At 39.2% G+C, this 22808-nt stretch overlaps 1 protein-coding gene and 1 pseudogene across 2 annotated transcripts in view; one reads left to right on the top strand and one right to left on the bottom strand.

The window, feature by feature from the left end:
* The window catches only part of BAG4 (BAG cochaperone 4), a 29261-nt gene extending 15942 nt beyond the window's left edge, over positions 1-13319 (top strand). Inside the window, exons 2-5 of one of the 2 annotated variants that reach the window (XM_065899980.1) lie at positions 1497-1604; positions 9820-10074; positions 10941-11195; positions 11918-13319. In XM_065899980.1, the coding sequence (XP_065756052.1) occupies positions 1497-1604; positions 9820-10074; positions 10941-11195; positions 11918-12409 (1110 nt within the window). In that variant the 3' untranslated portion in view covers positions 12410-13319. The remainder of the gene's footprint in view (positions 1-1496; positions 1605-9819; positions 10075-10940; positions 11196-11917) is intronic. The other variant, XM_065899981.1, reaches the window with a different exon arrangement.
* LOC136141897 (origin recognition complex subunit 3 pseudogene) lies at positions 5376-6556 on the bottom strand (annotated as a pseudogene).
* Positions 13320-22808: the final 9489 nt, after the last annotated feature.

The following is a 22808-nucleotide window of genomic DNA, read 5'->3' as shown; positions in this document are numbered from 1 at the left end:
GTGGTGCAGTTGCTAGGCAGTGCTGAGTGTCTGCTTGTGTGAAACCAGAGAGCTTGTGTTTCTCTGCACCAATATTTAGGTGAAGTACAGATGTGGAACCAGTGGATAATTGGGTTTAAACTGGGTTAGGTTTTGCACGTGAGAACATCCGAGGGAAAGAGTGGTAAGGGATTTAAGGTGTTGAGAAGCTGAGTAAGGAAGGAGTGAGGATAAGGTGGGTGGAGAGGTAGTAAAAATGTGTGGGGTACTTCGGAGGATCAGTAGAAAAGGACAGAAACCAAGGAAGTTCTGGGGATTTAGGTGTTAGTTCACCACTGCTGGAGTGAGTCAGCTTCAACTCTGGTCTTTTCACCTCTTTAATTAAGATTCAGATTCTTGGTAGAGAGAAATCAATTAATTAGTCAAATACCACTTAACCGGGGGAGGCAGGGGGATTAGTCAGGGGAATTTGCCTGATTGAGAAATTTGGTTGTTAGGATCTGAAGTTGCTAGTTTCTATATTGCTCTAGTTGCTGTATTATGTAAGGGAGATGTTACTTGCCCAGCTTGTATAATGTCATGTGGAATAATTGCATGCTTTGAAAACAAAGTATTATGAAACTGGTAAGTAGTGCAGTTAAGCTCAGATGGTGATAATTAAATTCTCAGAGACTACAACTGCCAGTGAATTTCTTTGTGAAACCATATTTGAAGATTTGAATATCCTCTTTAAGCTTAAAATTAAACTATAAAGCTCAGAGCAAAATAACTCAACTTATGGGATGACAAATGTATATATTAAAACAGCCTGAAAAGTTTTGAGTTGATCTAGTTTCTTATCAGAGTGTATTGGCTTATTGAAAATGATGACACTAACTTTTTGAGGTAAAATGAAAGCTGTAGAGATTAATGCCATAGCTAGATTTTCTCCTTGGAGTGGTAATTATTCTACGTAATTCCTGATTCCGAGTTAGTTGTGGGCTGCCAGCAGAAACCTTAGCCATAGCAGAAAGTACAGGAACATGAAAAAACTAGGGTGTGGCCAGGCAAAGAAGTTGAGTATTGAAGGTGTATGCATTTTAAGTAAAGTTTAGTATTAAAATATTACTTCAAGTTTCAAAGTTGTTGAGATAGGTAAGTATTATACTACTCTTCTTAACAATGGCAAAGAACTACAATTGTGCTTCACTAATTAAATTAGTTAGTGATGGCTTAGTGATTGGAGAGGGATAAAGGAATTGAATGTCTCTGGTTTTGCTAATTAACTTGACACAGTAGACATATCATTTGTTATAATTGTCATAATGCACAAGAATAGTTAATATTTGCTTTGTTCTAGGGCAAGTGATTGACCATGTATCTGCATCAATTTTAATAATGAGTGATTTTAGAGTGGGGTTCCATTGCTTTTTGTCTATTGCCTATTTTTTTTCGATACTTATACCTGCCTCTATCAACTTTTCAGAATGATGTAAGGATGTTAGTAAAAGTGAATCTATTTTCCTTTTTGTCCTTAGGAGCAGCCACCATATCCTAGCTACAATTCCAACTATTGGAATTCTCCTGCCCGACCTCGGGCTCCTTACCCAAGTACTTATCCTGTAAGACCGGAAATGCAAGGCCAGGTAGGGTCTAAAATTGACAGACTTTCTGAATTTTTCTTAATGAATCGATTTATTTTCAGAACCTGTGGAGATTTCATAGTGAAGGTGTGTGGGCTTTTGTTATATAATGCACTCTATCTTAATCATTTTAATGTTTTTAGCTCAGAGATAAGGAAATATCTAGGCAGATACTACCTATAGCAAAGGTAGCTTGATGCATGATAGATTATTTCTCAGGACCTGGAAACAACAAACGCAAAATGTACTTATTTCTAAAAATTTGACCTTTTATGGAGCTATAATTGACATATAACATTATATTAGTTTCAGGTGTACAGTGTAAAGGTTCAATATTTGTATACTTCCCAAAATGATCGCCACAGAAGTCTAGTTAACATCTGTCACCATACAGTTGCAAAGTTTTGTTTTCTTGTGATGAAAACTTTTAAGATATACTCTCTTAGTAATTTTCAAATATTACAGTACAATATGTTAACTATAGTTACCAGGCTGTACATTACATCCTATGATTTACTTATTTTATAGCTGGAAATTTGTACCTTTTGACCCTCTTTACCCGTTCCTGCACCCCAGCCCACTGCTCCACCTCTGGCAACCACCAGTCTGTTTTCTGTATCTATGAGTTGGTTTTTTTTAGATTCCACATATAAATGAGATCTTATGGTATTTGTCTGTGTCTGACATTTCATTTAGCATAATGCCCTCAAGGTCCATCCATGTTGTCCCAATGGCAAGATTTCCTTCTCTTTTATGGTTGAATAATACTCCATTGTGTGTGTGTGTGTATATATATATATATATATATATATATATATATATATATATATATATCACATTATCTTCATCCATTCATCCATTCATCCAGCGATGGACACTTAGGGTGTTTCCATGTCTTGGCTGTTGTAAAATAGTGCCGCAGTGAACATGGGGTGCAGATATCTTTTCGAGTTAGTGTTTTTGTTTCCCGTGAATATATTCCCAGAAGTGGAATTGCTGGATCATATGATAATTCTGTTTTTAATTTTTTGAGGCACCGCCATACTGTTTTTCACAGTAGCTGTACCAGTTTCCATTCCCATCAACAGTACACAAGGGTTTCCTTTTCTCAACATTCTCATCCAATACTTATTTCTTGTCTTTTTGAGAATAGCCATTCTAACCGGTGTGAGGTCGTATATCATTGTGGTTTTGATTTGCACTTCCTGATGATTAGTGATGTTGAGTACCTTTTCATGTACCCGTTGGCCATCTTGTATGTCTTTGGAAAAATGTCTATTCAGATCCGCTGCCCATTTTTTAAATCAGATTGTTTGATTTTTTTGCTATTGAGTTGTATGAGTTCTTTATATATTAACTCCTTACCTTATCAGATATATGATTTGCAGGTATTTTCTTCCATTCAGTAGGTTGCCTTTCTTTCTTTTTTTAATTTTTTAAATTTACTTATTTAATAAATTTTTTTTTGGCTGCGTTGGGTCTTCATTGCTGGCTGCGGACTTTCTCTACTTGCGGTGAGCGAGGGCTACTCTTCGTTGCAGTGTGTGGGCTACTCTTCATTGCAGTGTGCAGGCTTCTCATTGCTGTGGCTTCTCTAGGCGCGTGGGCTCAGTAGTTGTGGCTCACGGGCTCTAGAGCACAGGCTCGGTAGTTGTGGCGCACGGGCTTAGTTGCTCTGTGGCATGTGGGATCTTCCCGGACCAGGGCTCGAACACGTGTCCCCTGAATTGGCAGGTGGATTCTTAACCATTGCACCACCAGGGAAGCCCTGCCTTTCCTTTTGTTGATGGTTTCCTTTGCTGTGTAGAAGCTTTTTAGTTTGATGTAATCCCACTTTTTAATTTTGCTTTTGTTTTGTTGCCTTTGCTTTTGTTGTTAAAGATTTTGACTTCTTATGACAAATATTAAATTTAAAATATTTCAAGCATTCTGAAAGAGTACAGAAAATATGTACATCTTTTTTTATCTAGCTCCTAGCTTTGTCAGTTTTTAAGTTTCAGATTTTTAAAAAGAAGTAAAATAAATACGGTTGAAGCCCCATATAATACTTCTTTCCATTTCTTAAAGTTATATTGTCTCATATGTGTTTTTATGCTTTTACTACTTGTATATGCATTTTTATAGTATTATTTAACATGATTTTAAACTTGATATAAGTGGTTTCATACTAGCATTCTCCTGCAACTTGCTTTTCTTTAACTCAACATTGTTTTTCTCTTTTCTATTGTACAACATATGAGACGAGCATTTCCCTCGTGTATGGAATTGGTGGGTTTGGATACGTACATCTTTATTTAATATAGCCAAATTACTTTTCACAGTGGTTGCCAATGAGGAAATGAACTTTTCAATTTCAGCACAAAAGGCAGCTGGGATTTTCATTGAGATTGCATATAGATCAATTTGGAGAGTAGCAGGTATTACTTTTACAGTTAATGTAAGAGGAAGACAGAACCCAAAGTCATGAGTCACAGTTTTTCTCAGCAATGTTAATTTGTCTGATTTCATCAGTTGTTCCTATTGATAAAGATTATTTTTGGGGACTTCCCTGGTGGCGCAGTGGTTAAGAATCCGTCTGCCAATGCAGGGACACGGGTTCGAGCCCTGGTCTGGGAAGATCCCACATGCTGCAGAGCAACTAAGCCCGTGCGCCACAACTACTGAGCCTGCGCTCTAGAGCCCGTGAGCCACAACTACTGAGCCCACGCGCCACAACTACTGAAGCCCACGCTCCTAGAGCCCATGCTCCGCAGCGATAGAAGCCACCGCAATGAGAAGCCCACGCCCTACAACGAAGAGTAGCCCCTGCTTGCCTCAACTAGAAAAAAGCCCACACGCAGCAACGAAGACCCAACACAGCCAAAAAAAAAAGGGAGTCAACATATTTTTTTTAAAAAAGATTATTTTTGGAGATGACATTTCTCCCCCTTAGATAAAGGCATTTATTACATGTGTATATTACATATATTCAAGAAAGATTCACTTTTAATTTAGTGATGACTTTTTGAAAGCAACAGCAATAATCTGAGAGAGCTTTTAGATACAAAAATTGTTGGATTCTGGGCTTCCCTGGTGGCGCAGTGGTTGAGAGTCCGCCTGCCGATGCAGGGGACACGGGTTCGTGCCCTGGTCCGGGAAGATCCCACATGCCGCAGAGTGACTGGGCCCGTGAGCCATGGCCACTGAGCCTGCGCGTCCGGAGCCTGTGCTCCGCAACGGGAGAGGCCACAATAGTGAGAGGCCCGCATACCGCAAAAAAAAAAAAAAAAAAAATTGGATTCTAAACCCAAAGGTGTCTAGACATATGCTTGTATGGGATTGGCACACGTGTATTTTCTGGTGAAGCATCACATGGGGATTATACATTTATCTTCTGACCAAAACAGACTCCTGTAGTGGTATGTAGATATGACTGGTTTCCTTTTTTAAAAATTGAATGGTTTCCCTCCTTTGCCTTCTATCTGCCGCCTCATGTTAGCTTTGCCACATGATCAGTCTTCTCTTATAAACCGGGAGTGCGTAATTTCATGCACTTTCCCCCGGTAATGTGGAATTTATATCCGTTTCTTCAGAATTGATGAATGTTGGGAGGGCCCCTGAGCAGTCCCCAAAGCTGATTAGCCTGTTGTGTTCAGGTGCAGTCTATGTGCTACGCAGGAACAGGGGACAGTCTTTGAAATACAGCTTTCCTCATTTTCAGCTAATAGTAAGGATTGTTGAGGAGCATGTCGGACGGTCTGTGGAGCAGGTTTAGGCAGTATGAAGTAAACCAGCTCAGGACAGAAGATTTGGGCTCACCAGACTGTTGATGAAATTCATGAGGTATTTTCTGAGTTCTTCAAACTAAGATTGCTTCTTATTTGCTTTTAACGCCTTCATTTGTATCAAGGACTGTCTTCTGAAGCCCCAGTAGTATTTTCTTTCTCTTTGGCCTCTGTATCAGGGCTTTGAAGCTGGGCCAAGAACTCCTTTATTTTCTTTGCTATGCTGCCAGGCTACTCTTCAGAAGACTTAAAAACTTTGAACAGTTCTGAACTAAGATCATAAGCTCATCCTTAGTCAACGTCTGTAGCAACTGCAAGGCTAACATATGTTCTTCCGACGCTGATCGTTTGTAAACATGCATGTTGTAGCTCTGATCCATTGACCCAGTGGGTACTTGGGAAAAGCATGATAAATACACAGCTTCTCTAGTGATGATTGTGGTGGGGTGTTTTTGTTTAAAATCCTCTCATTGGTCATGAATGCAACTTGTTTTTCTAAAGCTTCTTTTCCACGTATCTAAAGGATGAAAGATGGATGTTTTCACATTGATTTTCTGATAAAGAAGCTAATTCTCTTGGGTTCTGGGAGATCACACCACAGAACACTGAGTGCCTGGGAATAGAAATGCTCTAAGAAACAAAACTGAAGTCCTCTTATAATGTTCTGAATTGAGAAATCATGATACAAAAGGACTTTCATCAGAACCTATAACACCTTTTCATTTAACTTAAAGGGGACCTGGGTTGTAAAATACAGCTTATTAAGTACTGTGGTTTGGAGCTCCTATGAGACAAAAATTGGAATAGTTCTATAAGGAGAGATACTGCATGAGGAAGTAACCAGTGGATGATAATAGATTTGGCAATTCCAGAAATGAGTATTAGTAGAAACTCAAGTTGATGTCGACTGCTGATAATTATGAAGTCTTGGAGTACTTTTGTGGTGAAGCCTTCCATGTTTTTCAAGATAAGCACAGCAGGAAGAATTGTGGTGTTGCTAATGGAAAAAAAGGTTTTTTTCCCACTTGGATTGGGTCTGTTTGCTGTTTGATATTCATGTATCAAATGGAAAGGGAATCCGTTGAACAAGTATATCACTTTCTGAGTGAGAGACCTGATCAGTTTTCTCCTCTTTGGATTCTACATCTATAAACAGTCCGTCAATTGTAAAACCAACTTTTGGAAGAAGTGTTACCTCCTGAATAATCTTTAGCTTTTGCAATGAGACATCATATGATGTGACATGATTTTGACTTTTAAATGCTAAGTCATATTTACATTTACCCCTAGAACAAGAGCAGCACTTGGGATGTTTTTTGAGTTTTAAGAACTCCAGTCTCTTGATTTCTTCTGGAATCCAGAATGAGACTTCTACAGAAATTCAGTGACTATCAAAGATTTTGTTTAATTCTTCTTGCAGTTGCTCAGTTTCAGATTTTCTGTTGCCATGTCAGCTGACAAGTTTCAAATCACAGCTTGCTGTCCTTAGATACAAGTTTCCCTTCATGAAAGTAGTCTACTTGGACATAGATGGAAGTAGCTATGGTCCAAGCAGCCCACCAGTTTCTAGACATACTTGGGATTTCATGACTTTTTTTTTTTTTTTGGCTGCACCTCACTGCATGCTGGATCTTACTTCCCCGACCAGGGATCGAACCCATCATGACATTTTTTTTTTTTTTTTTTTGCGGTACACGGGCCTCTCACTGTTGTGGCCTCTCCCATTGCGGAGCATAGGCTCCGGACGCACAGGCTCAGCGGCCATGGCTCACGGGCCCAGCCACTCCGCGGCATGTGGGATCTTCCCAGACCAGGGCACGAACCTGTGTCTCCTGCATTGGCAGGCGGACTCTTGACCACTGCGCCACCAAGGAAGCCCAACCCATCATGACATTTTTAATAGCATATTTTTTTTTACTATAAAATACAACTTTATTACTAAACATTTGGGAGATAAAAGGGAGAAAAAAGACTAATTCTGTCATCCTAATATATCCATATTTTGGTAACTTTGTTTTCAGCCTTTCCCCTATCATATTTACACAGCTTTACATTTGTCTTTTAATATGACAACTCATTTTACATATGCCTTTTAATATGACTTTTCATTTATCGTATGTACTTTACATGTTATAGGGTGAAATAACAGAAACTTTCTTTTAATAGTAAGGAAATTTTCAAACATAATCCAAAGTAACAAGAATAGTGCAATAATCTCCCATGTACCCATTATTCAGCTTCAACAGGTATCAATACATGGCCATCATGTTTCACTTATATATCCTTAGAGTATTTTGAAGCAAATTCCAGACATCATGTTATGTCTTTTGTAAATACTTAAGCATGTATCTTTAAGATATAAGGAAGTTTTAAAGATATTACCGCAATGCCATTATTAAAACTTAAAGGAAAAAAACCCCAAATAATTCTTTGATATCATTAGGTGTCTGGTCAGTTCTAACAGTGAGTTTTTTTTAATTAATTAATTAATTTTATTATTTCTTTTTTTGGCTGCGTTGGGTCTTCGTTGCTGTGCACGGGCTTTCTCTAGTTGTGGTGAGTGCAGGCTACTCTTCGTTAAGATGCGTGGGCTTCTCTTGTTGAGGAGCACAGGCTCTAGGCACGCGGGCTTCAGTAGTTGTGGCACGATGGCTCAGTAGTTGTGGCTCGCGGGCTCTAGTGGGCAGGCTCTGTAGTTGTGGTGCAAGCGCTTAGTTGCTCCGCGGCACGTGAGATCTTCCTGGACCAGGGCTCACACCCGTGTCCCCTGCATTGGCAGGCGGATTCTTAACCACTGCGCCACCAGGGAAGTCCCTAACAGTGAGTTTTTAAGACAGAATAAAATTTCCTCAATGAATAACCCATAGTCTACTTAATCATTCCATCAGTACAGGACGGTTAGGTTCTTTATAATTCTGCGTGATGGTGAATCATGCTGTGATGAACAAATTCATGCCTATAATTTTTTCTCTAGTTGAATAATTTCCTTAAGAAGGATTTCTAGAATTTGAATAACAGTACAAAAAGTCGCATGATTTTTTTTTAATCTTAAGTCTTCAGCTGTGTATGTTGCATAAGGGATTGTTTGGTCAGGCACAGCTGCCTGTAGGCAGAAGACTTGATTAGCCTCACAGTGGCTGCTCAAGGAATGCCTGGCTGGATTTTCCCTCACCCCTGTCCCTGCACGGAATTCTTTGGCCGTGTGGTGATAGTAGCCTGTCTTTTATCCTCTTGCTATAAAACTGTGGCTAAGAATTTATTTTCCACAGAATTATGCCCTCCTTCCCACTTCAATCTACCCCTCTTTTTGTTGTGGTAGATTTGGCATCAAATTTAAATTTCATTTTCTTCAGTCATTAACAACTGTAGAAGATATCAGGATTCTTTTTTTTTTTTAATTGAGGTATAATTGACATATAATGTTAGTTTCAGATGTACAGCATAATGATTCGATATTTGTATACACTGTGAAATGATCACCATGATAAGTCTAGTTAATATCACAAGATTCTTATTCTTCTACCTAAAATGGGAAAGATTGTCTAGTTTTAGAAGGATGAGTCCAGGAAAACTTGATTCTGTTTTTACCATTTTAACCAGGTAAAGTAGAAATTAATAGAAAACGCTAAGGTAATCGTTTAGAGTTTAGCTTTAATCTTGTTTGGATTACTAAACTGAGGATCCTGGGTGTCAGTGATAGTCTGGGTAGGTGACGTAGAACTGCAGTAAGCAGTATATGAGGAATTTGTCTGCTGTTATCATTTGGGGAAGCAGAGTAGGATAGTATCAATACAAAGCACATGGGCTTGGAGTCAGATCTGGGTTCGTTTCCTGACCTTGCCACATTAATACTAACGACAATTTGTATTATAAAAATTGCAAATCGTTGAGCATACTACGTGCCAGACACTATACTAAGCATTTTATATATGTCATCTCATTAATTTTTACAATAACCCTGCAGATATGTTTATGATTTCCATTTTCCTGCTGGAGAAACTAAAGCTCAGAGAGGGTAAACACAAAGCCAATGGCAGGGCTAGGTCTTTCTCTGTGGTCTTTTTTTCTTTCTGTTGTATTATGGTTACTTTCTTCTTTCTCTCGCCATTCTCCCAGGTTTCCCGGAACACCCTCTTCAGTTTGTGGGGACAAGTTCCCTGCCGTTAGGTGCAATTGTTAGGTGCACTTATGGAAATGGCTGAGAAGCACTAAAGGCCATCACTTCATCCTTCATCACAATATACCCATTGTTATGACAAAGACTCTAAGGTGATAATCTGAGTTTAATATATGTATATGATTATAATATATGAAAGAATACCTCAACGGTTGCTTAGGTAGTTCATATTTTCATTAGTTACTGATCTCCTTTCTTCTCAAAGTTTTCGAAGTGAGGGCATTTCAGCTCATCTACTCATTCATGTTTTTTTTCTCCCAACTTTGCTTTTTTATAGAGTTTGAATTCTTATACAAATGGAGCATATGGCCCACCATACCCCACTGGCCCTGGGACAAATACTGCTCCATACCCAGGGGCTTATTACACATCTGGGTATGCTCAGACCAATTACTCCACAGAGGTTCCAAGCACTTACCGTTCACCTGGCAACAGCCCAACCCCAGTCTCTCGTTGGATGTATCCCCAGCAGGACTGCCAGACTGAAGCAGCCCCTCTTAGGGGGCAGGTTCCAGGATATCCTGCTTCACAGGTGAGCATTCATCTGTTGTGTTTTTATTTTTTCATATTAATGAATGGTACCAAGTTTTTTTTTCTGTTCACTTCAAGAGGTTAGGTTTTTGGGGGTTTTTAAAAAATAAATATATTTATTTATGGCTGTGTTGGGTTTTTGTTGCTGCGTGTGGGCTTTTCTCTAGTTGCTGAGAGCGGGGGCTACTCTTCGTTGCGGTGCGTGGGCTTCTCATTGCGGTGGCTTCTCTTGTTGCGGAGCACGGGCTCTAGGCACGTGGGCTTCAGTACATGTGGCATGCGGGCTCAGTAGTTGTGGCTCGCGGGCTCTAGAGCAAAGGCTCAGTAGTTGTGGTGCAGGGGCTTAGTTGCTCCGCGGCATGTGGGATCTTCCTGGACCAGGGCTCGAACCCGTGTCCCCTGCATTGGCAGGCGGATTCTTAACCACTGTGCCACCAGGGAAGCCCAAAAGGTTAGGTTTATATTTTTTAATATTCTATGAATGATCCCATGTTTATTTCTCTGTTCACTTCAAGGAGAGTTCTAGTATGTCTTTATTTGTGCTTCCTTATAGCATATGGGTCCATTTATTTATAGTATCTGTGGGACAGACTTATGCTGTGCTTCAGCCACTGAAGTTTAGGCCCTATTTTTCTGAGTTTGATGGTCACCAAATCTGCCCCTGATATCTTTGGAACGAAGCTTTTTTAGGTTTGGAGAAAATATTTGCAACTCATTAGAAATACTACAGTTAGTCCCATAGCAGCTAAAATATACCCTGTTAAGCCAAGGGGAAGCATCTCTGAGTCTGTTTACACTAGAATATTTTCATTACTTCTTTAAGTGTTTTTTAGCAATGACCAGTGTATTTCCTTCCTCTCAATCTAGAACCCTGGAATGAGCGTGCCCCATTATCCTTATGGGGATGGTAATCGTAGTGTTCCACAACCAGGACCAACTGTACGATCCCAGGGGGACTCCTGGGCTCCTCCGGGTGCTTATGGCATGGGAGCCCGTTACCCCTGGCCTTCAGCTGCCCCCTCAGCACCACCTGGGAGTCTCTACGTGAGTGAGAGCGCTTCATCATGGCCGAGCAGTGGCTCTCCTCGGCCACCTCCTTCCCCCCCAGCCCCACAGCCCAAGGTAGGAGGCTTCTAGACGTTGTCCTCTTAATGTCTGGGTAATTAAGAGAGCACAGCGTGGAACTTTTTCTGCATTGGTCTGTGTTAAATGGGGACTAACTTCAAAATGTTGGTGGCTACTACCTGTAGCTTTACCTAGCCCAGTTTACTTTTTATTTAAAATAGACTTTATTTTTTAGAGCAGTTTTAGGTTCATTCCTTTTTTTAAACGACAGGAGAATGCTCATTTACTAAAATTCGTTGTAATACCATTGGTATGTTAGACAAAATCAAAGATTAGATTTTATTACCTCAGTCTCCTGACAGAAGACAAAACCAATGTGAAATTGCATGGTTTTATGAAACCACACACTTGAACATCATTTGCTTGTGGCCAGGTTCCTTTTTAAGATTTGTCTTCAGGTTTTATCTCTTTAGGGGAAAAAACTAACTCCTATTTATTAAGTCACTGGACAGATTGTGAGGTGGTAAGGGTAGATTATGAGGTATTCATGATGATGACCTGTCTCAGGGTAGATTCCAGCCTTTATACTCAGGAATTCTCTGCCTTTTATCTTTTTAGGGCTGTATTCTCAGATGATTAAGGAGGGCCGTCCACTTGTATGGGTGGGGAGGCTTTTCATGTACCTTCCTGGTCAGGTGAAAGATGTGGGCTAACAAATCTGATGTTGATGGATCCCCATTAAAACAGCTTTTTTCCCCTCTTTGCTCTCCTACTCCAAGGATTCCTCATACCCCTATAGCCAATCAGATCAAGGCATGAACCGGCACAACTTTCCTTGCAGTGTCCACGTCCATCAGTACGAGTCCTCGGGAACAGTGAACAATGATAATTCAGAGCTCTTGGATTCCCAAGTCCAGTATACCGCTGAGCCTCAGCTGTATGGTAATGCCTCCAACGAGCATCCCAGCAATCAAGATCAGAGTCATAATCTTCCTGAAGAGTGTTTATCTTCAGATGAAGGGACTCCCCCAAGTATTAAGAAAATCATACATGTGCTGGAGAAGGTCCAGTATCTTGAGCAAGAAGTAGAAGAGTTCGTAGGAAAAAAGACAGACAAAGCATACTGGCTTTTGGAAGAAATGCTAACCAAGGAACTTTTGGAACTGGATTCAGTTGAAACTGGGGGCCAGGACTCTGTCCGGCAGGCCAGGAAAGAGGCTGTTTGTAAAATCCAGGCCATACTGGAAAAATTGGAAAAAAAAGGATTATGAAGGGATTTAGAACAAAGGGGAAGCCTGTTACTAACTTGACCAAAGAACTCTTGATTTTGGTTAATTACCCTCTTTTTGAAATGCCTCTTGAGGAGAAGAAGCAATACATTCCAACTTTCCTTTGATATAAAACTTGAAAAACTGGTAAAGGACTTGGAAGAACAGTTGGGTTATGAGTTGTTTTCAGTTTTCAGACCAATGAATGTAATAGGAAGCTATGGAGTTTATCAGTATTGCCAAGTAGACTCACCCCTTAAGAAATTTATGGGTATCTGCAAGCTGCTTCTTATCAGCAGGAGGGAAATCCACCTTATGTAACAGGCTTATCAGAAACCTACCGGATAAGACTGGATGTTGTCTGAGACAAACAGGCTCTGTTTTTTTAAACATCTGGATTACTTGTCACATTTTTGTACATTGTGACTGCTTTCACCGTACACTTTGTGTGTAAATTATAGCTTGGACTTTAGCCTTCTTGGACCTCTGTTTTGTTTTGTTACTTGTAGCTCACAGATATAGTGTTATTCTCTACTTCTTGGTACATTTTGTAGTAATATGTTTGATATAATTACTCAAGAGACTATACTGACAGCCAGATAGTGTGGCAGTTCTGGATGAATTTGTATCTTTTCACCACTTGAATATATTGCACTGTGTAGTGAGTTCTTGAGGTAGATTGTCTCCTTTTTTGTATAGATCATTAGGTTAGAGTTTTACCACTTCTATTTTTCGTGTTACTATTGGAAGGTTAATTTGGAAATGGCATGGGTATAGGAATGAAAATGGGGCTATTTCCTTTTTTGCTGTCTAAATCGTATTTGGATGAAGATCCACTTTAAAATTTCCTTTCTTCCCCCTTAATTATCTTTTTACTACAGCTGCTTGCATATGGAGCAGTGTGATGAACACAGATTAAAAATTAAATGCCACAGCACGTAGAAATAATAACTGCAAAAGTAATAAATACAACCATTTGGGAATGCTGTTCTCCATCTAAAATATTAGCGTCACCATCAGGATCCCTATGAGGAGATTCCAGCTCAGTGTATCTGCTCAGTTTACAGTAAGAAACAACGAGGGTAAAAGAGGATTCATGCTCAGGGAATGAATCAGCCATAGCTAGAGTGGGAAATTGTGTTCTTCTTTTAAAGGTAGATTTGATGTTTATCTTTGTTTCCCTAGAATAAATTGCATAGACAGTATTGCCTATTTTATAAAAAAGATGTTTACCATCACTAATAACAGTCATTTTAGAGCCAGATTTAAGGAAGGGATATTGAAAGGGTCTCAGCTGGATTTGCTCAGGTAGCTCTATGCTATCGTGTAGAAGAGACTTAGGTAGATAACTTACTTTTTTCATCTGAAGTGAGTTCCAGTATGCAGTATCTGTTATTGGAAAAACTGCTGTTTCTTAATAAAATATCCAAGTGATTTTTTTTCTTGACTGCCAGGCCTATTAACAAGAAAATAAATCCACCAGCCATCTCCTCTCCTTATAAAAAAAACCCAATACAAACATATTATATGACGAGAAAAAGTAAAGTAAAAATACTGGCCGGGCCTTAGGTTGGTATGAGTGTTTTTATGAGATAATATAGTGACAATTTTATTCTAGGATTTTTATTTTTGGTCTAATATAGGAATGTTACAAAAGGCTTTTCTATGAAAATTTAAAAGTTGTACTTGAAACTAAATATTTAGAAGGGGGAGAACCTTAAAGCTAAGTTAACATAAACCAGTGAGACAACGACTAATACAGGAGAGAACACTATTTTTTAACTGAGTGCCCAAGATACCAATTTCCCTGAGGTCTTGATTTTTTTATCTATAAATCACACATTATACACACACACATATATATGTGTGTGTGTATGTTTTTTAACAGTTTTTTTTTTGTTTTGAGATAATTTTAGACCTCCTGAAGAGTTGCAAAAACAGCGGTTTCTCTATACTCTTCGCTCACCTTCCCTTTATATTAACATCTTACATAGCTGTAGAACATTTGTCAAGTTAAGAAATTAGCCTTGATATAATGCTATTAACTAAAGTAGAGAGTTTTGAAAGTAGGGATTTTCTAGTCTTTTCACTAATGTCCTTTCACTGTTTCAGGATCCAATCCAGGATCCTGCCTCGCATTTAGTTGTCATGTCGTCATAGCGTCCTCCGATCTGTGACAGTGTATCTTGACACCTGATGCGGTAATGTATTTCTGGTGTTATTAACCTTAGCCACTACCTGAGGTGGCGTCTGCTAGGATTCTCTGCTGTAAACTTACTATGTTTTCCTTTGTAATGACTGAATGTTTGCTAGAGATAATGTGAGCTATGCAAATGTCCTGTTTCTGCTTAAACTTTTGCCCACTCATTTTTGTACCCACTAGCAGATCTTGCTTGTTACTACTGTGGTGTTCGAATGTGACTTTGTTTCTCTTATTCCTTCTACATGTATTAGTTGGATTCTTTCTGTAAGGGAGGACTATTGCTTCTGGATTTATAATTTTAATTATAATAAGATATTCAGGGTAAGTACAGACTTAGAACTTAAAGGTGTAAACCATGCTAAAATGATTCCAAATGCCAGTGTCAAGGAAAGGAAAACTAAATTGCAACCTGTGCCAGAAAATACAGTGAATATAAGAAGGAAGATAGTATTCATTTTTTGTGGATCTGATTCAGTTCTTGACTTAGTATTGACTCTTGACTGAATTCAGGTTTTTTTTGGTATTTCACATCTGGACTTTTAAAAAGTGTCTAAGTTTAATATTACTGTGGGGATAATTTGTGTCAAAATCTTGAATAAAGTTATCCAGATCTGGCATGTTAAACACAGCTATGTTCTCTATAATAAGCCACTATTGTTCCAAATATAAACGCCAATGTAAATATTTAGATGAATTTAAGTCCCAATGAAGTATTAGCAAGATGGGCTGGTCTCTACATTGTTGGTGGGGAATTCTTTTAAGTGCTTTGAAAAACGGGGTTTTGAAAACAGTTTTGTAGTTGGTTAATGTAATACCATTAGAGGTGGGAAGATTTTTTTTAAGCTGAAGAATATGGATTAAATTGGCGCTAAAAAAAGTTTTTGGGGGGATGGATACTTGAGGACTGGAGTTTTTCATCTTTTTTTCTTTTTAAAAAAGTTATGAGTTTGAAGACTCAAATAATTCTATGGAAGTTAGCAGTTTAAAGAGTCAATTCTGGGACTTCCTGGCGGTCCAGTGGTTAAGACTTCACCTTCCAATGCAGGGGGTGTGGGTTTGACCCCGGGTGTGGGAGCTAAGATCCCACGTGCCTCGCGGCCAAAAAACCAAAACATAAAACGGAAGCAATATTGTAACAGATTCAGTAAAGACTTTATAAAAATGGTCCACATCAAAAAAAAAAAATCTTAAAAAAAAGTCAATTCTATGAAAAGGATCACTCTTCGGTTCCACTCCCATTTTTCCTTCTACAAAAGTAACTACTTTCAATTGAGTTTTTTAAAAAAATTATCTCCATATTTTTTTAATAACACAGTTGTATTGCTCCCTTTTGATTTATCAATTTTAGGTCATTTCTACTGATTTTCTGTTGTAGAGGATGAAGGTTAGGTCTCTCTGCCTCTACCATACACACATCCCAGCTCTGATCCCTCCAGTTTCTCAATCCACTTACATGGTAATTCTGTTGTACGTTATTATACTATGTAAATGCTGCCCAGAGCTCAGTCATGCAGTAAACTGCTTGCTTTTCTTTTCCTGAACAACTCCTTGTTTTCTCTGGAATGAATCATTTGTCATACTTATTTTGTTTGCCTATGTGCTTATGACTGATTTGACCTCAAACCCTCCATCATTTGTCTAAATCTTCTCTTAAGATGCTCAGACATATTTTATCAATTTTAGGCTCCTGAAGACACGTTCCTGGAGCCCTCTGACTGCAGCACTTGTACGTTCCTGGTGCATACTTTCATTCTGGTGTCTTCTGTTCATCCTGGGGATTCTCTCCACCCCTTCTGTTGGATTCCTTTTTTCCATAGCCTGTGTCTTTCTCTTTCTCAGTTTATTCCCTCATTTTGGTAGAGCATGTTCCCCAGTAGCTTCCTGGAAAAGGGTGCATAGGAAGTAATTTTTTTCCATCTGGCATATTTAAAAATGTGTTTTCATGATCCTTTGTTTAAAACTTAGTGTTTCTTCCTGGAAGCTTGTAGGATATTTTTGTCCCCTCTACAGTATGGTGTTGGTGTGGGTCTGTTTTTGTCCACTTTGCTGGGCACATTTCGTTCTGGAGACTCCTGCCCTTAAGCCCTATAACATTTTCTTGAGTTTTGTTGTTTGTTTCTTTTCCTCCTCTGCTACCCTAATCTCTGTTACATCTTTCTAGAATTCCTGCTGTTTCTGTTAGAGATCTCTTAGACTGGTTCTTTGATTTACTTATCTTTTCACTTTCATTTTTTGCCTTTTTGCTGTACTTTGTGGGGGATTTACTCACCTTTATCTTCCAACTGCACTGAATTTTGTTTCATCTATCATATTTTTAGTTTCTAGGAATTTTTTTGTGCTCTGTGTTCTCTATGGGATTCTGCTCTTGTTTGTGGGTGTAGCATCTTATATCTCTGAGGATATTAATGATAATTTCTTGATTTTTTTCTTCTCAAATAAATTTCCTACAAAGTTGCGTTTTCCTTTCTTTTTCAATCTCCATCTTTTTCATGTTAGAGATATTTTTCGGATGTCTATTACTTCTTGGTTGTGTTTTTTTACAGCATTGTTATACTGGAGACCCCAAATTGCTTCTAGAAAATGCTTCCTGACTATTCTGTTTAATTATTATTTTTTCATAATCTTTCTTGGAGGGAATAGCTATTTTGAGTTGAAGTTGAGAAGGGAGGATCATCTGGATAATTTTTACTCCTCTGTGAAGATAGGAGGGTTTTATATTCTATGTGGCTTTTCTCATCAGGAGTGGTGGGCAGTAGCACATTTGTTGTAATAAAGTGTTAGGCAGAGGAGATGCCAGCTGCTGAGAAGGGAGGATTTAGGGGTTTCTGAGATCAGGGCACATTTTCTGTAGCCAACTTTTTTTATTTATTTATTTTTTTTGCGGTATGTGGGCCTCTCACTGTTGTGGCCTCTCCCTTTGCGGAGCACAGGCTCTGGACGCGCAGGCTCAACGGCCATGGCTCAAGGGCCCAGCTGCTCCGTGGCATGAGGGATCTTCCCAGACTGGGGCACGAACCCGTGTCCCTTGCATCAGCAGGCGGACTCTCAACCACTGCGCCACCAGGGAAGCCCTGTAGCCAACTTTTAAATGTTCTTTTATTTTGCAATATATACCTTATCCTGGTAAGCTAATGCCAAGGGTAGTATTGCCAGATAAAATATAGGACCCTCAGTTACATTTGAATTTCAGATAAAACAACAAGTCACCTTTTAGTATCAGTGTATTCCACATATGGCATGGGACATAATTATACTAAAAATGATTGTTTTTCTGAAATCCAAGATAACTAGGAGTACAGTCATCCCTCAGTATCCGTGGGATTGGTTCCAGGACCCCGCCGTGGATACCAAAATCCATGGATGCTCAAGTCCCTTATATAAAATGTTGTAGTATTGCATAAAACCCATGCATATCCTCCCATATACTTTAAGTCATCTCTAGACTAGTTATAATACCTAATACCATGTAAATGCTGTGTAAATAGGTGTAAATACAATGTAGATACTATGTAAATAGTTGCCGGGTATGCAGCAAATTCAAGTTTTTGGAACTTTCCTGAACTTTTTTTCTTTCCAAATACTGTCAGTCCATAGTTGGTTGAGTCCGTGAATGTGGAACCCATTGATAGGAGTACCAACTGTATCACGTTATTTATTTATTTATTTTTTTGGCCATGCCACATGGCTGGTGGGATTTTAGTTCCCTGACAAGGGATTGAACCCAGCCCTCAGCAGTGAGAGTGCGGAGTCCTAACCACTGGACTGCCAGGGAATTCCCTGTTCTGTATTTTTTTCATTAAAGTTTTTATTTTGAGATAATTGTAAATTCACATGCAGTTTTATGAAATAATTCAGAGCTTTCCTGTACCCTTTACCCAGTTTCCCTCAATGGTAACATCTTGTAAAACTTTACTGTGATGTCACCGCCAGGATATTGACGTTGATATGGTCAAGATACAGAACAGTCCCATCACCATGACTCTTCCTCCTGTTGACGTTTCACAGCCGCACCTGCTTCTCCTTTCCCACCATGCTAAACCATTGGCAACCACTAATCTGTTCTCCATTTCTAAATTTTGTCCTTTTGAGAATGCTGTATAAATAGTATTGTATAGTATGTAACCATTAGAGATTGTTTTTTTTTTTTTTCCATTCAGCATAACTCTCTTGACATTCATCCAAGTTGTTTCCTGTATCTGTAGTTCTTTTTTATTGCTAAGTAGTAGTCTATGATATGGATGTACCACAGTTTGTTCAACCATTCATCTCTTGAAGGATGTATGGGTTGTTTCCAGTTTGGGCTATTATGAATAAAGCTGCTATGTACATTCATGTACAGGTTTTTGTGTGGACATAGTTTTCATTTCTTTGGGATAAATGCCCAGGAGTGTAGTTCTGGGTCATATGAAAGTTGCATGTTTAATTTTTTGGAAACTACCAAACTATTCTAGAGTGGCTGTACCGTTTTACATTCCCACCAGCAATGTATGAGTCTCTCTGCATTCTTGCCAGTATTTGGTGGTGTCACTATTTTTTATTTTAACCATTCTGATGGGTAGGTAGGTAGTGATATCTCATTGTGCTTTAATTTGCATTTCGTTAATGGTTAATGATGTTGAACATCTTTTCATGTGCTTATTTGCCATCTGTGTATTCTCTTCTGTAAAATGTCTGTGTGTGTCTTTTGCCCACTTGCTAACTGGGTTTATTTTAATAGACTTCTTATTGTAGAGTACTTTAGATGTACAGAAAAATTGTGATGATACTACAGAGTTCCCATATACCCCACACCCTGTTATGAACACCTTAAATCAGTGTTGTACGTTTGTCACAATTAATGCATCAGTATTGATACATTCTTGTTGACTAAAGTCCATACTTTATCCAGATTTCCTTTGGTTTTACCTAACACCGTTTTCCTCTTCCAGGATGCCATTCGGGATACCGTATTACATTTAGTCATCATATCTCCTTAGGAACCTCTTGGCTGTGCTGGTTTCTCAGACTTTCCTTGTTTGTTTTTTGGTTTTTTTTTTTTTTTTTTTTTTTTGGCCACGCTGTATAGCTTGTGGGATCTCAGTTCCCCGACCAGGGATTGGATCCGGGCCATGGCAGTGAAAGCCTGGAATCCTAACCACTAGTCCACCAGCGAACGCCCATGACTTTCCTTGTTTCTGCTGACTTTGCTAGTCTTGAGGAGTACAGGTCAGATATTTTGTAGAATGCCCCTCAACTGGGATTTGTCTGGTGCTTTTCTCATAATTACACTTGGGCTTGGATTTGGGGGAGGAAGACCACAGAGGTAAGTGCCCTTTCTCACCGTATATCAAATGTATTTACTATCTACATAGCTCATACTGTTGATGTTAACCTTCATCACCTGGCTGAGGTAGAGTCTGTCAGGTTTCTCCACTACACAGTTACTATTTCTTTTTTCCTCCTTTTCGTACTGTATTCTTTGGAAGTCCCCATTTGCAGCTCCACACTTAGGGGATGGGGAGTTATCCTCCATGTCATTGAGGGTGTTTATCTACGTTAATTCTTTAGAATTTACCTGCAAGGTAGATTTGGTCATTCTCTCCCATTTATTTATTTGTTTGTTTAATCAGTCATTTATATCCGTGTGGACCCATAGATATTTATTTTATACTTTGTGTTGTGATCTAATGCTACCTTATTTATTTTGTTGCTCAGAATGTCTTGCTTTGGCCATTGGGAGCTCTTTCAGTTGTGTCCTTCTGACATACCCCCATGATTGTGGGGGGCTTTTTTTTTTTTTGGAGCCCTCCTCACTTTCTGGCACTACATGATTCTTCAGGCTCATCCTGCATATTTCCTGTTCCAGTGCTAGAACCATTTGCTCCTCCAAGAAGCCCTGGTCCCTCTTACTGAAGAATGATATTGAAAATAAATTTGGGTTCCACTGTTTGTCTTTTCACTGCTGAGTTTTAAGAATTCTATGTGTTTTCTAGATACTGGTCTTTTGTCAGATTGGTGCTTTGCAAGTATTTTATCCCAGTCTGTCGCTTGTCTTTTCATCCTCTTAACAGAGTTTTTCACAGAGCAAAAGTTTTTAATTTTGATACAATCCTATTTATCAGTTTTTCCTTCTGAGAACTTTTGGTGTCAAGTCTCTAAGAACTCATTGCTTACCCCCAGTTCCTGAAGATTTTCTCTTATTGTTTCCTAAAAGTGTTGTATTTAACTTTTGCATTTGCTACGTTTACATATGCTCAATTCGACAACCCTAGCCAAGAGGAAACCTTGGCTTGATGGAAACCTCCAGGGGCCCAAGGAGACACCTTGCTGCACAGCTTCAACTGAAGTTATCAGCTCAAAACAGTCTTCATTGAAGTGAGACAGAGGCAAACCACTTTCCTCAAAGTGGGGAAAAAAAAATCTAAGATTATTCAGCTTGAGGGCAGGAACTATTCAGTTGTGGCTATAAAGTAATAAAATGCATTTTTATGAATGGTTTATGGACTTATGAAAATCACCAACTTTGGGCTGGAAGAGAACGTCACACTGATGTCTCTATGGTTCCTCTAGTTCTAACATTCTTTTATAAACAAAGTCAGTAAGTGGTACTTGCCGCACAGCAGCAGCCTGTATATTCTTGTTTAAAATGTAGATTCATGACCCCTCTGATTAACTATCTTGGGTTTGGACCTGAAATTTAAAGAATCTACTTAGCATACCCTTCTATTCATTAGAGTTTGAGAATCACTGTCACAGCCTGGCCTTGTTATTTTATTGTCAGATCATCAGAAGCAACTGCGGAGTTTTCTCAACTTTTGATGCCAACGTGTCCACCAGGGGTTGAGAACTTCTGTCTCCAAAAACTATGTATCCTCGTAGCACCTAATGCCTTGATAGGCACTCAACGCAATACCTTTTGATGCCTAACAATTATTCCGACTTTAGATGTGAAATCCAGTTGTTTCATGACCCTTAGACTGTTGCTTTTGCTCTTTAGGCAGCTTACTGGCCATTAGCATTATCTTTTGCACTGGAGCATGGAGTCAGCAAACTACCACCAGGGACCAAATTTAACCCACTGCCTGTTTTTGTAAATAAAGTTTTATTGGGACACAGCCACACCCAGTGGTTTACATACTGTCTCTGGCTGCTTTTGTGCTACAGCAAAACTGATTAGATGCCACAGAAACCTTACAGCCCACACAGCCTAAAATATCTATCTGGCCCTTTACAGAAGAAAGTTTGTTGTCTCCTGTGCTGGAGCATTGAAAGGGAAAAAATAGACTTTGTTTCAGATTTTACCTTTTAAGCCTTTTTCTGGTAAAAGATTTGATTGCAACAGCAATAGCCAGTGAAATTAACTGGTGGTTTCTTTCTTTTTTTAAAAAAATTAATTTATTTTATTTATTTATTTTTGGCTGCGTTGGGTCTTCATTGCTGTGCGCGGGCTTTCTCTAGTTGCGGCGAGCGAGGGCTACTCTTCATCGCGGTGTGCGGGCTTCTCATTGCGGTGGCTTCTCTTGTTGCGGAGCACGGGCTGTAGGCGCGCGGGCTTCAGTAGTTGTGGCTCACAGGCTCTAGAGTACAGGCTCAGTAGTTGTGGCGCACGGGCTTAGTTGCTCCGCGGCATGTGGGTTCTTCCCGGACCAGGGCTTGAACCCGTGTCCCCTGCATTGGCAGGCGGATTCTTAACCACTGTGCCACGAGGGAAGCCCAACTGGTGGTTTTTTGAGAGATATCATCAGATATTCTCTTTCTGAAACTACCTACCTGCTGGGCCTTCTTGGAAACCTAGAATTTATACTTCTTAAGGCAGTGTTTCTCAAAGTGTGGATCTCATGCTGTCTGCATCCAAATCACCAAGAGGGCTTGTTTAGAATGCAGATTCCTGAATCCCACCGAAGACCTACTGAATGGGAATTTCTGGAGGTATGCCTGGACATGAGATTACTCCCTCTCTTGTAACTATTGGTGTATCTGTTCTCTGTTGTAGCAGTCAATGTGATACATTTCTTTTTTTTTTTTGAGGTTTGAACCCAGAGTATTTATTGTCATGGGAATATGAAGAAATGTTCATATTCCTGTGCTTTTCTTTTTCTTTTCTTTTTTTTTTTTTTACATATATCTCTTCTTTTTTGGATTTCCTTCCCTTTTAGGTCACCACAGAGCACCAAGTAGAGTTCTCTGGGCTGTACTGTAGGTTTTCATTAGTTGTCTGTT

Source organism: Phocoena phocoena, chromosome 21, assembly GCF_963924675.1.
Source record: "Phocoena phocoena chromosome 21, mPhoPho1.1, whole genome shotgun sequence".
Lineage (NCBI taxonomy): Eukaryota > Metazoa > Chordata > Mammalia > Artiodactyla > Phocoenidae > Phocoena > Phocoena phocoena.
This window is presented reverse-complemented; position numbering and strand designations above follow the sequence as displayed.